A 16,206-nucleotide genomic window follows, 5' to 3' on the forward strand; every position below is an offset into this window, starting at 1 on the left:
TACCACAAAGGCCTTCAAAATAAGGCTCCAAACATCCCAAAACAAACTAGTAAGGCTAATTCTTGGCCTCAAACACACAACCCATCTAACCCCTGCTCATTTTGCTAGGTTGGATGGCTCAGGGTTGAGGACAGAGTACAGCAACTTGCAATGGGCCTGGCCATACAAGATAGCCTACGACACAACATTGGGATACCCCAGTAGGCGTACCAAAATATTTTGTAAATGAAGTCCACGATCATAACACCAGAGGCAGCTCCACGGATCATGTTCAACCCAGATTTGGCTCAACAAAGGGAATGAACTTGTTCTCATGCTATGCAACAAAAATGAGGAATGCCCAACCAAAAGGAGTAAATGAGTGTAAAACCCTACTCAAACCCTACTCAAAACTGCCCTAAAGAAACACCTTCAGGAGGCTTCAATTCCAAACTGGCCCCTGTCAAAGTCTTAACCTAGACCCCCCCCCCCCCCCCCAATCATTTTTCTTTTTTCTTGTACATATTTCTTATGTCTCATACCAGTAACCTGTTAGCTGATTGTATGACGTTCGGTACAGTAGTGTATCTGTCTCTTATATGTCATCATGATTTGTATGCGTGGGAACTCATTTTAAACAAGCTTAGTGCTTTATGAGTCTTCCAGTTTAGTAGACCTTGTATTGTGAATTGTACTTCCGTGTACTGTTTCTCATGTCTTACTAAATAAAGTACATCAATCAATCAATCAATCCATCAATCCATCAATCCATCAATCCATCAATCAATCAATAAACAGATATATTTAGGCTTCATGGTTTGAGTTCCACAATCAAACCTTTGTGTGGAGTATATCATTTGACATAACAACCATATACTTCACAAGAGCTTGTAGATCTGCTATTTCTGCCGAATGTTTGCACATTTCCACTTCAATGCTATAAATCATTCACCACTGGAGATAGTTATGGGACAGGTCATTGCTTACAACAGTCCTGCAGCTTTATCAATGAGGAGGGTTCAGCATCTCTTTATTTGTATTCATTTATAAAGCTGTTTTACAAAAGCTCTCCTCAGCCCTGCTGTCTTGGAATGTTGGTGTTATAGCTCTCCCTGCAGGTCACACAAACTTTACACAGGAGTTTTTTTTGTCCGGAACTGATCTTCTGTAGTGTGTTGTTGTCAGGAGGACACAGTTAGGTGTAACTCTTCGTCCCTTTGAAGGGGAGTTGCGGGAGGAAAGTGTCTTTTTTGTTCATGTTTAAAACGTCTAAAACATTGAGGTATGTTTATTTGAGGTGTGTTTTTCTTTGTGTTCGTGAGTTTTACGTTTGTTGTACAAATATGCATGTTTACGCTATGTTTGTTATATCATTTGCGTGTTGTGAGAGCTTGTTTACAGTTAGCCTAGCCCCTACGGAACCTCTCCCTCCGCTAAGTAGCTCCGAGATGAGGTCCCTCGTTGGTTCCTGCCGTTTGCGGTCGACATTGTCGCACATTTTCCACTTTTACATGTTTCTTACCCCTTTCTGCACATCGTATCCAAAAAGCAAAGCAATTGCGCCACTCTCTCAGATGTTTTAAGTTCTAGCGGAACATAACAGCTTCCAACGTGTTGAAGAAAGTATTTAATTTGCATCGGATTTCATCCGGTTCCATAATATTTTGCATTAGAAGATGCAATTCAACATTTGACCAGTAGGGTAATCAGTAATGTTATCTCTACGGGCGCAACTCTTGCGCAATGTCTTAAAAACATGTAACCGGATGAAAACCGAGGCAAATTAAATACTTTCTTCAACACGTTGGAAGCTGTTATGTTCCGCTAGAACTTAAAACATCTGAGAGAGTGGCGCAATTGCTTTGCTTTTTGGATACGATGTGCAGAAAGGGGTAAGAAACATGTAAAAGTGGAAAATGTGCGACAATGTCGACCGCAAACGGCAGGAACCAACGAGGGACCTCATCTCGGAGCTACTTAGCGGAGGGAGAGGTTCCGTAGGGGCTAGTTTCAGGGCTAGTTTACAGTTGGACGTTGGATTGAGGCTGATATTAGAATGGTGTTAGAGATGTTAAATAAATGTGAGTAAAGGAAGAACCAGTGAGTTGTTTTACCAGGAGGCGGTGTCGGTGATGGTGATGTGGAGGTATAGCCCTAGAATGTCTGTGATCTTACATACATTTCAAGTATTCCAAATACACAGTCATAGATCGCTCTCGTCGACCCACTGTGTAGTGACGATCTGCGCGGCCATAAAAGTGCTCTAAACTCCGTCTGTACTCACCCAATAATTAATTCCTAAGACTTGGAGTCATATTTTGTCCTCTAGTTTCATATCCATGTGAAAGTTCTACCAGAAAACGTGTGTTTAGTCAAATATCTCCACTTTTTCACGAGCTGCACACGGACGACTTTCTGTACGGAACTAGGGGGCGCGACTTGAGTGACGGACCGAATTTACCCAAACGGTCCATCACAGTACACAGTGGGTCTTCGAGAGCGATCTATGACTGTGTATTTGGAATACTTGAAATGTATGTAAGATCACAGACATTCTAGGGCTAGTGGAGGTAATGGTGGGATAAAGACACAGCCTTAGATCAAGACTATCGTAGATAACGACCCCCCCCCCCCCCCCCAGTTTGCCTGGAATTTCACCGGTAAAGCCTGCACTTCTCCAAACATGTACAAATGCAAAATGTAAGGTGCTTACCCGCTTGTTAATTAGGTGTCCGGAGTTTGTATAATGTATTAGTCTGTATTTTTAAATAAAGACGTGTTTTAATGCCGTCTGTGGCCGAACGTCCTCCTTTACTTCCTATTTACATTGAGTGTAATTCCGGCTTTCACCGGATGCGCCCTGTCACTGTAGAACCTCCGACAGAATCGGCCACAGAGGGGATTATAACACTTCTCTATTGAAAAATATGCACTAATACATTGCACAAACACGCCGGACACCTAGATAACATTTGGGGCAAGCGGGAAAGCCCCTTATATTTTGCATTTGTAAATTTTTGGAGAAATACGGGCTTTACTGGTGACATTTCAGGGCAAACTGGGGGAGTGGTCGCTAAGACTCGTAGTTACGAAAGTAAAAGTCAGCCTCGATCAAATACATCAGTCTTGATCTCATCTAAGGCTTATAGGGCATAGCAGTGGCGGCCATTTTCTGGTTCCACTTCAAAATAGTCAATGCATTTTTCCCATTGACATTTCCAAAAATATTTGTTTCAATTAATTTAAGCTTAGAATCAAGCCATCCAGGGTCCTGGTGAATCATGACCTTAAAACATTTTTTTCTGTGATTTATTTTTATTTTATATTGAATTATATGATATACTATATTTAATAAATACCCTTTGTTTTGCCATTTTCAAAAACGTTTTTTCACAGAATCAAACGTTTTATCATCATGATTCACCAGGACCCTGGATGGCCGTAGCGTGGCGGTCCAGGCACCCTAGGTTGCAATTCCAGCCTGACAGCGTGTTGCGGGTTCGACTCCCGTTCCCGACGACCTCTGCTGCGCGTCACCCCCCCTCCCATCTCTCTCCCCATTTCCTGTCAGCCTACTTTCCCTATCCCTCTCTAAAATAAAGGCATAAAAAGCCCCAAAAAAACATCTTTAAAAAAAATGTGCTATACAAATAAAGTTTTATTATTATAACAATACGCTAACAAGTGAAGAAGCTGTTTCTTTGCATCCAATACTCCATTCGTTCACATCTTACCACATTATTACAACCTAATTTCACCAATGCCTGAGTTGAATTAAATCACTGTAAAATCAACAGGCAATAAAAAGACAAAGACAGGTGAATCATCATGTTCATTCCATCATTCCATTTGTACCCTCTCAGAGTGAAATGAACACTGAGGATTTCACTGTGTAACCACATGTAACAGTAATGTTGTATGTTCTCTCTGCAGACCAGACCCACTCCACCTCGCCTCAGACATGGCTGACAACATCCTGGATGCTGCCTGCCAGAGAGAATCACCACAGGCTGCCAAGAGGATGAGACTGGATACTGACCATGTGAGTGAGCATCATTACCAGATCAGCAACATTACTCTCAGATGAATAGTAGTTTATTTGTCTGACTATAAATCTCCCTCTGGATGTTGTTGTCGTTGCACTTCAGGAGGACGGCGCCAGTGCACCTCTGTCCTCCCTGGATGCTGAGACGTTTGTGGACCCCAACCATCCCAACAAGGTCTTAGAGGGTCTCAACAGGCTGCGTCTCAACAATACCTTTTGTGATGTGATTCTGTGCTGTGAGGGACAGGAGGTCCCCTGCCACCGTTATGTACTGGCCTCCTTCAGCCCTTACTTTGAGGTAAATACACACTCAGGGTTTCCCCTAGGATGAAGTTGTAACCATGGGAGCGCCAATTAAAAAAAAAAAAAATCTTAATTTAAATTATCATTGTTTTCCTCAAAATATTAAGTCGGGTGTCTGAGATTGACATTGTCACTCTGGCTATTGACAACCAAAACAGCAGCTCAGCTCAAGTCCTTTATGTCTGTCTATCAGTCATTGTTTCAGTGACGCAACACCACAGACTGCTTTCTTTTTCTCCCAAATGAAGGGGGTCTTTCTGCAGCTAGCGTTAGTTACCTTCCACTCCAAATCATCGCTCCTCATTGTAGGCAACAGGTGATTGGGACGGAGATAGTACAGCGTGGAATTCACTGCGCACACAGCTCTGCGTTTGGAAAGCTCTACCATAGCAGCTACAACCAGCGTCAGCGTGGATATATTTTAATTTAAAATGCCTGCTGCTTCGATGGGACAAGTGGGCAAATTAAATAGGCTTATTGAACAGCTGAGAAACCTGCACATTTAACCGCATAGAAAAGTAGCGCAAATAAAGTACAAATGTGTATGCTGAAGTCTGTGTCCTCTGAGGTTTTCTCTAGCTCAAGAACTCGGCAGTCAGGGCATTTGGGTTGATAATAGTCATGTGAAGGAGAGGAGGGGGGCGAGGGGGCTTGTACTGTAAATACTATAACTGGAAAAGCATGGACTTAGCGCAACTGCGAGCTCTAGACAAAACAAATACATCTGTTGCATCTTGATTTAATATGCTGCGACGATGTACAGACAAGCACTAAGTTATTTGGAGCCTAGTAGGTTACTGAAACCTTTGTGACCCATAGAAAGCTGTCACCCTAGGGAGAACCGTTTCACAGGAGACCCATAGACCCAGGAGAGCACGAGAACATGGCCCAATTCATGCCCCATCGCACGAAGGTGTCGCTCACAACTCGTCGCCTAAAAATATATTTTTGAGATGTATTTCTTATATTTTATAAAAGTCAAGCTGTGGCGGCCAAAAACAAGGCGTAGCGTGCCGCCACTGTTAAATGCATAAAGGGGAAACACTTGACACTTTTATTGACCTGCTGTTAAGGAAATATATTTCAATCCAGCCTTGGCTTTCAGGGGAACCGATCATCATGCTATTTCCACGCTATATCCAATTGATTAAATTAACCTTTGACACTTTGTAAATAAGAAAGGCCTAAACCATAAACACCAACCATTCAGCTTTTCAACCTGCACAGGCCATGTTTACATCTGGTATGATGGAGTCCACACAGGAAAGGGTGACCATCGGTGGAGTGGAGCCTCAGATGATTGGTTTGCTGGTGAACTATGCCTACACTTCTAAGGTGTCCATCTCTACTGATAATGTGCAGGTAATGTATTATCATCATAAACATCCTTCATTGTGTCCATGTTTGTCCTACATAACATCAGTGCTCCATAAAGCTAATTTGTTCATTTGGTCTAGGCCCTGCTATCAGCGTCAGACTTGTTTGATGTCACGGCTGTTCGAGAGGCCTGCTGCGACTACATGATGCGTCACCTGGACATGCATAACTGTGTAGAGATTTACTGCTGTGCCGATGACCACTCCTGTGAAATGTTGGAGAAACACAGCATGGATTACATTCTGGAACACTTCAGTGTCATCTACCAGCAGGCCAGTCTTTGAGGAATCATACATTTCACTAGTTGATTTTGCCTGTTGTTGGCTTTTTTCTGCTATAACTTTTGTTTTATTACTATTAATCAACCTCCCACCACCACAACTGACCCAGACCTGGGTAGAAACATTCAATCAGTCACAGTGATTGGATATATTAACTCTTTAACTGCCAGAGTAATAGTGTAATTGTGTCACCCCAGTGCTAGCGAAAACAAATGTTTTTACCTACCTTTTGAAATGTCCCCATAGGAAATAAACAGGAAGTAAACAAGCTTTTATTCTTTTAAATGATGTCATTTCCGGGTCTGTCGTCATCAGGCAGTGAAATAATCATTCATAGGGTAGGTAACAGCGCCATCTGGTGGAAAACCACTGAAAACACCCAACTCATCTAACTCGTGTTTAACACTGTGGACCAAGTACCGACGGACAAATGTACACGTCCATGGCAGTCAAAGAGTTAATAAGCTACAGTCCATTTCACTAAACAAACCATCTATCACCAGTGTGATGTAGGAGTATGCAGTATGAGACCCTGTTCTCATACTTCAGTGTGAAGTATGAGGACAGGGTCTTCATCTATCAACTAATCCACTGCATTTTGTTTTCTACCAATAGGAAGAGTTCCTCTCTCTCTCTGTGGAAAGACTGACAGAGTTTCTCTCCAGTGACCATCTCAATGTGCCCCAGGAGGACATGGTGTTTGAGGCTGCCATGCTGTGGTTAGACAAGTGTCCTACCCGCAAGCAGAGCTTTGAAAAGGTCAGTCATTTCTTAGTCTCACCTTACCAGACGATCAGAGGTCTTCTAAATGCAAGTTTTTTCTAGCGTCACTTTCCAATACATGCTTGGCATTCTACTGTATATGTGGTACTGGCTGGTAATATGCATAGTTAGTACACGGCTTGGTTGAATGCTTGATTCTGATCGGTCAATCACTAAATTCAGCGGTGTGTTATTTCTGTATAATGACCGATGAGCTCAATAACAGACTGCTGTCTAATCAAAGACTGAGAGCACCTGCTTTTATTTTATGCTGTATACAACATGATAGTCATGTAAATAAACACACAATGTCAACAACTAAACGTTGCTCTCAAGAATGTTTTTGAAAACATTTGAAGCAAGAAATAGACAATGCAGTAACTGAAAATTGATTCTATTTGATCAACACTTCCTTGTTTTCCGAGGCGACCGTGTTCGCCCAGCACAACACTTATGGAATACTTTCATTACCGTAAGCAAGGAAATCCTTCGTTTTGTTGTTACTTTTGGGTCAATTTATTAATTTAAGTATGTAATATGTTGCCACGCCGGTAGTTGTTTAGAAATAACCCCCTTCAGGATGATTAAACATCAATTAATCATCCTGTTGGTTGTTATTTCTCAACAACTACCGGCGACAATTATCACTTACTTATTATATAATGTTGTTCCAGTTGAACTAGTAAATACCTAGTGTTCTATGCATTCTTTTAGGTACTGCAGCACATCCGTCTGCCTCTCATCAGTCCCTCCTACCTCCTCACTGTGGTTGAGTCTCAGAGCCAGAGGTTCATCTCTGAGGTCAAGGAGCGGCCCTACTGTAACACAGCACGCCCACGTAGGACCTCAGGTACCCTGCTGAACACATGCATGCATGCTGCACCCGATGATGCTGGAAAAAGCTTATCTGCCAATAACAAATATGACTGGTTTGGTATTCACTATTCAGGCTTCATAATGGTTATTGTCGGAGAGTATGTTTTGCACCCTGTCCGTCTGTCCATCTGTCTGTGAGCAGCTAATATCCGGCACCATTGGCCCAATCACAGCGAAACTGTGCATGCACACTTCCTGGATGTAGCCTTGTTCCCAGCCTTACTCTTCTGCGAAGAGAAAAGCCTGGTGACGACCTAAAGCACCCAAATCATGAACACAGTGTGCGATTGCTGTGAAACCTTGCACGCACATTGCCACTAGGCCAAGGAAGAAATGCCTCTTGAAAATCTTCAAATCAGCCTCATGGTGGTGCTATAACAGGCCGATTCGCTTCCCTAGAGGCCAAGAAAAAAACACGAGGCTGACTTTTGTAAAACACAATTTCTGATACTACTCCTTCAGATTTTGTCCAAACATCACACACATCGGTACACAGTATCTCTATAGTCATGTGATCTAGCCAGATCTGTCCGATATTTCATATTCCTTCCTGATTGGCTAACATTGGCTTCCAAAGTTTGCCGGATTGGTCCGTTTTGAACAAAATGCCTCAAATCATGAACGCAGTGTGCAATTTCCGTGACATTTTGCACGCACATTCCCACTAAGCCGAGGAAGAAATGCCACCCTTTTCACATTGGCCAGTTATAGTGCCACCAACAGGACAATTTTCACTGAACAATTTTTTTTAACAAAATGCCTCAAACCATGAACCATGTCTGATTGCCGTGAAAGGCTGAGGAAGAAATGGCACCCTTTTCACATTAGCCTGTTATAGCACCACCAGGAGGCCCCAATACCCTACCTGATCTGGTGGAGACCTGTGCTCAGAGGGGAAAAATCTAGTTGCATCATGGTTTCATTATTTTAAGTTCACAATTCAAGATTTCATTTCGTTTTTTGCACTTTTATACAATGCATACCAAGTTTCTCCTGGATTCATTCAATGACTGCTAATTTTGTGTTGGGGTTGCCACACTGAAAGCTCAACCGAATACATTTGTTTTTTCCTTCAACTCTTAAATCTACTCTGTCTCACCTGCTCCTTCTCCTCTGCTTGCTGAAGTGATCGTGATGTTGGGAGAGACTAAAACTTCAGAGGGCTTTGACAAAGTTGAGAGCTTTGATCCCCTGACCAATCAGTGGAAGACTCTTGGGCGACTGCCCTTGGAAGTAAACGGGTATGGTGTGGTTACATCAGGTGAGGATTACCACCAGAGTCAATTTAGGATCTGTAATGGATCCTACTGTTTTACCTCTGAATAGACTGATCGCTAAGCCCCACCCAACGATAGCGTTTGTTCAATGCTAGCTTAGCAACCATCATGTTGGACAAGCTGCCATTCATAGGAATCAATGTAATCTTGCACAAACATACAAGATCATTTAAATTAGCACGCACACATGCCGATTTTCTTTTATCTCACCTCCGCCTTCCAGCAGCTAGGCAGGGCAGCTGTCCGAGTTGCCCAATGGTGTCTACGCTTCTGGTGCCGCTCTTTATTAGATTTATGAGAATGTTAAGAAACACATGCACAGTTTAAACCGTTTATATTTTTCATAGCTATTGTGTAGTTGTTATGGAGACAGTGGGTTCCAAAAGTAGTGAGGGGTCTGGTTCAAGTTCAACACACCACGGAGCAACTACTGTATAGTACCGCACCATACAGTAAACTTAGTAAGTAGTAGTGTTGCACAGAATCCCAAAGCACTACAGCCAGTGATTGAGTGTACATATATGATTGACAGGCAGTAGACACTTCCCTTCACATAGAGCAACATGATTGGTCAAGGAATACTGGCAACAGTGATTTTTGACCATTTTAATTGCTGATAGATCACAGGCAGGGTGTTGTCTAAATGTTACTACATGAATGTTGCCTACTATGCAGCCAGTGGTGAGGTTGGTACTACATAATTGGTTCTAGTGAGCAGAGGGAATCAATAATAAGTAGACTCTGTAACCTGACTGTAGAAAGTAACACTGCAGTAAAGAACCTGGGGGTTATTATTGATTCTGAATTGAATTTGAATACACACATTAATCATGTTACCAAGATTGCACACATTAATCATGTTACCAAGATTGCCTTCTTTCATCTTAGAAATATTGCGCAAAATAGAGCCTATCTGTTGTTGGACGATGCAAAAACGTTGATCCACGCTTTTGTTTTCTCTCGGCTTGATTACTGCAATGCACTTTTTTCTGAACTGCCAAAGAAAACAACTGACAGATTACAACTCGTTCAAAATGCGCCAGCCAGAGATTTAACTAAAACTAAGATGAGGGAACATGTTACTCCAGTTTTAGCTTCACTACACTGGCTCCCGGTTGTTTTTAGGATTGATTTTTAAATTATTTTACTTGTTTATAAAGCTCTCAATGGTCTCGCACCTTCCTACCTCTATGACTGACCTAGATATGTTCCAAACCGCTCCCTCAAGTCTTCTAGTGCTGACCTGCTCGAAGTGCCTACAATGACATATAAAGAAGCCTCTGTGGATAGCGTTAAAGCACAGCTCAAGACCTATTTCTTCACTCTTGCTTTTAGTTGATTTTTAAATCTCTGTTATTATTCTTTTGCCTGATTCACTGCCTTTTTTGCTATATATATATATATATATATTTTTTTTTTTTTTTTTTTTTTTTTCAATGTTTAATGCTTTTTTTTTCTTTTTTTCTTTATTGTTAAATTATTTGTACTTTTTATGTAAAGCAATTGTGCTTTATTCTTGCTCTGTAAAGCACTTTGAGCTGCATTTCATCTCATGAAAATTGCTATACAAATAAAGTTTATTATATAGCCCACCTGGCAGCTTATTTCACAACAGACGGGCATGTTTTGGTTATTTCTGTGGCTTTGTAAGTAAACCATCACAATAAGATGGAAGATATGTGAAGAAATGTAAAGTTGTGTATGCATATTCAAATCTTATTTCATTTATCTTGTTTTTATTGTGCTCTTCTTCCACCATAGGTTCCATTCTGTATTTGGCCGGAGGCCAAGTCTATGATGGTTGTAAACAGGATTATGTTTACAATAGAGAGATGTGGCGCTATGATGTTCACCATAACTCATGGTTGAAGATGGCTCCCATGAATGAGCCACGCGATGAATCAAGTAAGATTGCAAACTATCACATTCAAATTAACCACATTAGCCCTGGTGGCCCTATTTTGGGCAGGTCACCATAGGCAACATTTTTATTTCTATTATTTCAGTATTGTTGTCTTTCAAATAATAGCAAATCTACAAGCTCACTATGTGTCACATCAGCTAGTAGATGGTCTGTTTCCAAATAGCCACATTTGTAAACCAAATGTAAGCATTTCAGAATATAATTCCAGACAATATCAGTTGCTTTTATATTTAATATCTAATTGTGTGGAAGTTTATTAAAATGAGCAGGTTATGAAAAGGCATCTGTACAGGTAGCAAAATGTATCAGTTCCAACTGCAGAATAATGACATCACATGTGGATCCAGTTGCTAATTGTACATACTCTACTGACTGTACTTTGTGCAATATTGACCTATAAATGTAGCATTCAAAACTAGTTGTATTTGCAATGCTCTGGAACCATTTCAGTTGTTAAATATGAAATAAATGTATATTGATGATACAAGTGATACTGTGTGCAGTAAGGTAATGCTACTTCCACTCCTGACATCCTAGCCTTGAGTATGGGAAATGTTGGAGGCGGGATGGATTTAGCTCTTCAAACATGATTTCTAGAATGTATGTATGTAATGTATATGTATTATTGATGAGAATACCAAATTGTACATAGATCATAGATACAGTTTTTTCACATTTATCCAATTTCCGGCATTTAAAATGAGCTGTTGCCCTGTCTTTGTTTTGGAATAACCGCTAAGTGTTTTTGCCTTGGTTACCAAATGAGATGCTGCATAGTGCATACGGCCAAGGTCATCATTTCATCGGTTTCATTTTTATTTTTTCTCTGCTCAACCCCACATGTTACATAGGCCTGGTGACGCTCGATGGATATGTGTTTGCAGTGCCAGTGGGGGACTGGGGGGGTGACAACTCGATGGAACGCTACAACCCCAACACAGACTCTTGGCAGCTCATGGACTCTGTCGGCGTGGCAGCGCATTACGATTCTTACAGCTGTGATGTGGTCGCACTAGATGGACAGCTCTATTTTATTGGTATGGAACAGATTTATGCACCTGCAGGTTCAGCCTGCTGGGTTTCATGAGGATGTGTTTTTCATGTCGTGTTAGTGTATGCCAAGCATAATGTTTCACTGAAAATGTACAAATCCTTTGGTATTATTATGTATTCATGCTTCTCCTGTTGACGGTGAATAATGTTTTGATGTGTGTGTCCTCCTGGACTCTAGGTGGTACTCCCCATTCAAAGCGGCCCCAGGTGGCCAAGTACAACCCTAAAACATCTGTGTGGACAGAAGTGGCTCCTATGCAGATTCCACGTGATGAATCAGCTGCTTGTGTTCTGAATGGAAAGATCTATGTTACAGGTATCTTACCTCTTCTTAGTCAGTGGTGGAACGAGTATTCTGTTTTTTTTCTTTACTCAAGTAAGATTAACAATAGCAGAATATAGAAATACTTTTTTTTCTCAAGAGAAAGTACAAAAATATAGGCATAAAATTTTAATGTTCCAATACCAAACATAAAAATACTCAATATGCAGAATGGCCCTTTTCACAGTTTCACAGTTGTATTATTGAATTGTAATAAGTAATGCATTAATGTATTCATCACTTTAATGTTAGATCTGGTACAGGTGGAGTTGCTGTATAGCTTAACCTACAATAATAATCATCATTTATCAGTTAATGTATGTTTAGTATAAATAATCTAAATTAGCAAAGTAAGTAGTAAACTGTCAAATAATTGCAAAAAGAAATAAAATAAAGTATTTGCTTCTGACTTGTAGTGGTGTAGTAACGAGTATTAAAAAAGACAAGAAAAATGAAACATTCAAGTCTATTAAAAGTACAGTACTTGATTTAATGTATTCAGCTACTTTCCACCACTGATCTTAGTTCCATCACATACACACACACACACACACACACACACACACACACACACACACACACACACACACACACACACACACACACACACACACACACTTCGACATCGCTATTCTGCATTCATAGAGAAAAGGCAAATCATAATAGACTCACCTAAACTTCACTGTAGTTTGGGCACATTCTAAAACACACTAACAGTCTCTATCCTGTTCATTCTTGTTCGCCTATAGGTGGTCAATATTTTAATGATAAGTTTAGGAGGACAATGGAAAATAGGATGGAGTGCTACCACCCTAATACCAACCAGTGGACCATGTGTGCCCCCATGCAAGTGAAACGCTCCTCGCCTAGCATGGCTGCGGTGGATGGAAAGATCTACGTTCTAGGAGGGCGGGACTTCGATAACAAAAATGATAGGTATGACACTGCTGCTCCATGAATGTCTGAGGAAAGGTGTCTTCTGGTCCACACCAGACTTTTCTCTCACGACTGTTTGTTTGTGTCTCTTCATGTAGTTCTGCCCGTAACATCGAGTGCTACTGTGAAGAGACGGACACGTGGGAAACTGTGGGGAAGATATCTAATGCTCACTTCCGTGTCAAATGTGTCTCTCTCAAGCTGAGGAGGGATCACAGTCAACCCATAGATGATGAAGATGATGATTCTGAAGGTGATTAGGATTGGGGTCCGGAAACGGATCCAACATTGAGGAACCGGAATCGGTTCCATCACATTTGGAACGGGTTTGTCACTCTGTCAGAAGCTGGTATGTGGACTTGATGTCTGCTATACAATTACAATACCAGTGGTTCTCAAAGTTTTAATTTCAAGGGCCACCATAACTCTTGAGTTACAGACCTGCCCATTTGGAACCTGACTGAATTTGTGTTTAAAAAAAATCTATATAATTTTGGCCGAATCGGTCCGTTAACACATTGACTGCCAGAGGTTAATCTCATAATGTACTCACCAGTGCCAACGTGTTATTGTTGTTTTTTTGTTTTTTTCATGTCGCCATAGATCTTGTTAAAATCCTTAAGATTGAGCCGTACACGGTCTGTTTACATCGGCGGCATCTCACTGTATCTCCCAGTGAAAACCATGTGTCAAACGGGGCATCCATGTTGTAGTTAGAGCGGATTACGTTAAACAGTGATATGCGAGGAGAAAAAACTACAGGAAGAGAATTGAGTTTCAGTTTCGTCTGTAGAACGATTTTCAACGCGAATCGGCGGTTCGCGTAGATCTACGCGACTGGCACGCTGCGACTTTAAATAGGTTCGCGTAGATCTACGCGATTGGCATTCAATGTGTTAAGAGGGAATCGTTAACGAACCAGAATAGTTAGAATCCCAAAGGGTCCCAACCCTAAAGGTGACAGAATATGGATGGATATAATAATTAGATTAGATTGATTTAACGTAAACAATGAAGATGATGATTAAGAAGCTTCCTGCTGGGACGTCACAGAGAAGAGACAGACTGTGTTGTGATGGTAGTGTCAGCCTCCCATTGAGTTGAGTTCAGAAGCTCTGCTCAGACCCAGCTCACTCAGAAGAAAGAGATGGGGGGGGGAGAGAGAGATGGACACAGCGTTCCATGCTGCTACCGCTGCTCCTGGCCAGCCTATCAGCTGAGGGGCTTCCCTTCCAGTCCCTCCATGGATGCAGACGTCACCCCCAGAACCACCGTCTTGTTGAAAGGTAAGTTCAACCTGTCAGTCTGTTCCTGTTCAGCCTACCTGTGACATCATCAGGAGCCATTTTTGGTAATTCACAAGATGGGGGGAAATAAACTAGAAAACTTTTTTTTTTAAATTCATGCAATGATCCAGGAAGAGAAAGGCAGTAGTTTCCCCATTGATGATGTCATTGGTAGGTAGGTTTCCGAACTATACATAGCCCACCAATGAGACGCAGAGTGTCTCATCCTTTTAGGACATGTAGCTGTAGTTTTGTTTTGTTGTTGCCTTTGGGGCTTTTTAAATCTTGTTTTTTATGTTGATTTAACAAGTTTTTAATTTAACAGTGAGTAGACAGAAATTGTACCATCTTATAATGAGCATTAGTGAGGACCAATTATATGAAGATATGTTAAAAGTAGGTGAAGTGCTCCTTTAGGCCGAATTATACTGCACACCGAAAATAGTCAATATGAGCTTTCCGGTGCACAGGCACACAGCTAAGTATATGTATGACTTTGTTGACTCAAATGACGGTGCATGTCATGAAGGAAAATCAAGATGTTGAAATCAAAAAATGTATTGATTATTTTTCATAACTGATTAACTGTTGCAGTTGAGTTGATGTATGTCTATGACAGTTGATTTTTGTCTATCAAAATTGCTTATTAGATAGATGAAACTGATGACAAGAAGTTGCAATTTTGCTGCATGGCCATATTGTTGTTGGTATACATCTTTGTAGGGGGCGCTATAATACCAGCGTTCATGGGCCTAGAGATTTAGCATGGTGCATTGTTGACATTTTCTGTGTGACTTTAACCCTGGGGTCCTAATGCATGCATTTTCACACTCATCTGTGTATGGCTTTCTTTTTCTTGACGTCCCTGCAGTGAATGGCAACGTGAAGGAGGAACCCATCGACAACAAAACCTCCCCGCAGATTCAGGAGCTTGTGACCACGTTGACCAATCAGTCTGGCCTGGACTTCATCCGTATCCACAAGCCTTTCCACACAGACAAGCCCAGCATCCAGGGACAGTGTCATCCTTTCACCAACCCACCTCCTTCTATAGGCCCAGTCACACCGTCTATAGGCCCAGTCTCACACACACACACACACACACACACACTGGGGCAATATACTGTAGCCTACATTTTTATAGAAACCTGCTAGATGTTTTTAGCGATGGGAATGTGTACTTGATTTGGATGTCAGTATTCGGTCAACATATAGAGTAATACACAATGTTTTGTAAAAAAAAAGAAAAAACTCATTGTTTATATGATGAACATAAATTTGCCTTTTTATTTTTTAGAGTTGCCAGTTATTTTCACCCCTTTTTTCTTCCAATTTTATGCCAATGAACCCTCCCCACACATTGCTTTGTTGCCACTGCTGTTGTACCGTACTGACTCACCTGTCGGTGAGGAACCCCGGCCGGGAGGACGGAGGCAGAGAATCATTTTTCACCACTGAATCAGTTCCAGTGTGTCTTATTACAGGACTGGTAGCAAATGTAAATATATACAGGTACACAGTAAAGAGTGTTAATTTAACTCTGAACCGCGATTATACAGTGCCTGCTATTGAGATGGGAGGGGAGGGGCCCGACATAAACATGAGTGTAGAATGCATCTTATTTAGAAAATACTACATTTTATATGTTATTTACTAAACCGTCCGTGGTTCTAGTTTGTAGGATGATGGGGGTCAGAACATGTTGTCTTTTAGCAGACCTACGCTGCTCTCTAGTGGTGGAAATCGCCCACATATTCATAAAGCTACTTGTGTTTTTATTTACTC

The 16,206-nt window shown here is 41.3% G+C and overlaps 1 protein-coding gene across 2 annotated transcripts; it reads left to right on the forward strand.

Annotated features, from left to right (window-relative positions):
- The first annotated feature begins 1,210 nt into the window (after nucleotides 1-1,210).
- On the forward strand, nucleotides 1,211-16,206 carry LOC308098201 (kelch-like protein 21). Of its 2 annotated transcripts, XM_080446459.1 has the most exons (15): nucleotides 1,211-1,261; nucleotides 3,376-3,797; nucleotides 3,913-4,021; nucleotides 4,128-4,322; nucleotides 5,555-5,689; nucleotides 5,785-5,980; nucleotides 6,605-6,744; nucleotides 7,462-7,597; nucleotides 8,750-8,884; nucleotides 10,662-10,805; nucleotides 11,676-11,861; nucleotides 12,056-12,193; nucleotides 12,949-13,135; nucleotides 13,234-14,421; nucleotides 15,293-16,206. In XM_080446459.1, exons 3-14 carry the CDS (start codon nucleotides 3,941-3,943, stop codon nucleotides 13,394-13,396), a joined length of 1,836 nt encoding a protein of 611 aa, XP_080302585.1. In that variant the 5' UTR covers nucleotides 1,211-1,261; nucleotides 3,376-3,797; nucleotides 3,913-3,940; the 3' UTR covers nucleotides 13,397-14,421; nucleotides 15,293-16,206. The 2 variants fall into 2 exon arrangements, with proteins under 2 accessions (XP_080302585.1, XP_080302584.1); XM_080446458.1 differs by lacking the exon at nucleotides 3,376-3,797 and having other exon boundaries at nucleotides 1,217-1,261.

The sequence above is a fragment of the Gymnoscopelus braueri genome (genome assembly GCF_963280865.1).
Source record: "Gymnoscopelus braueri genome assembly, chromosome: 13".
Classification (NCBI taxonomy): domain Eukaryota; kingdom Metazoa; phylum Chordata; class Actinopteri; order Myctophiformes; family Myctophidae; genus Gymnoscopelus; species Gymnoscopelus braueri.

Excerpts from the sequence above, each read along its gene's own strand:
- LOC308098201 (XM_080446458.1), top strand. The coding sequence starts at position 1,236 with ATGTTTAAAACGTCTAAAACATTGAG. Across the intron at positions 5,690-5,784 it reads TCTCTACTGATAATGTGCAG|GCCCTGCTATCAGCGTCAGA; the intron begins GTAATGTATTAT and ends CATTTGGTCTAG. Across the intron at positions 10,806-11,675 it reads TGAGCCACGCGATGAATCAA|GCCTGGTGACGCTCGATGGA; the intron begins GTAAGATTGCAA and ends CATGTTACATAG.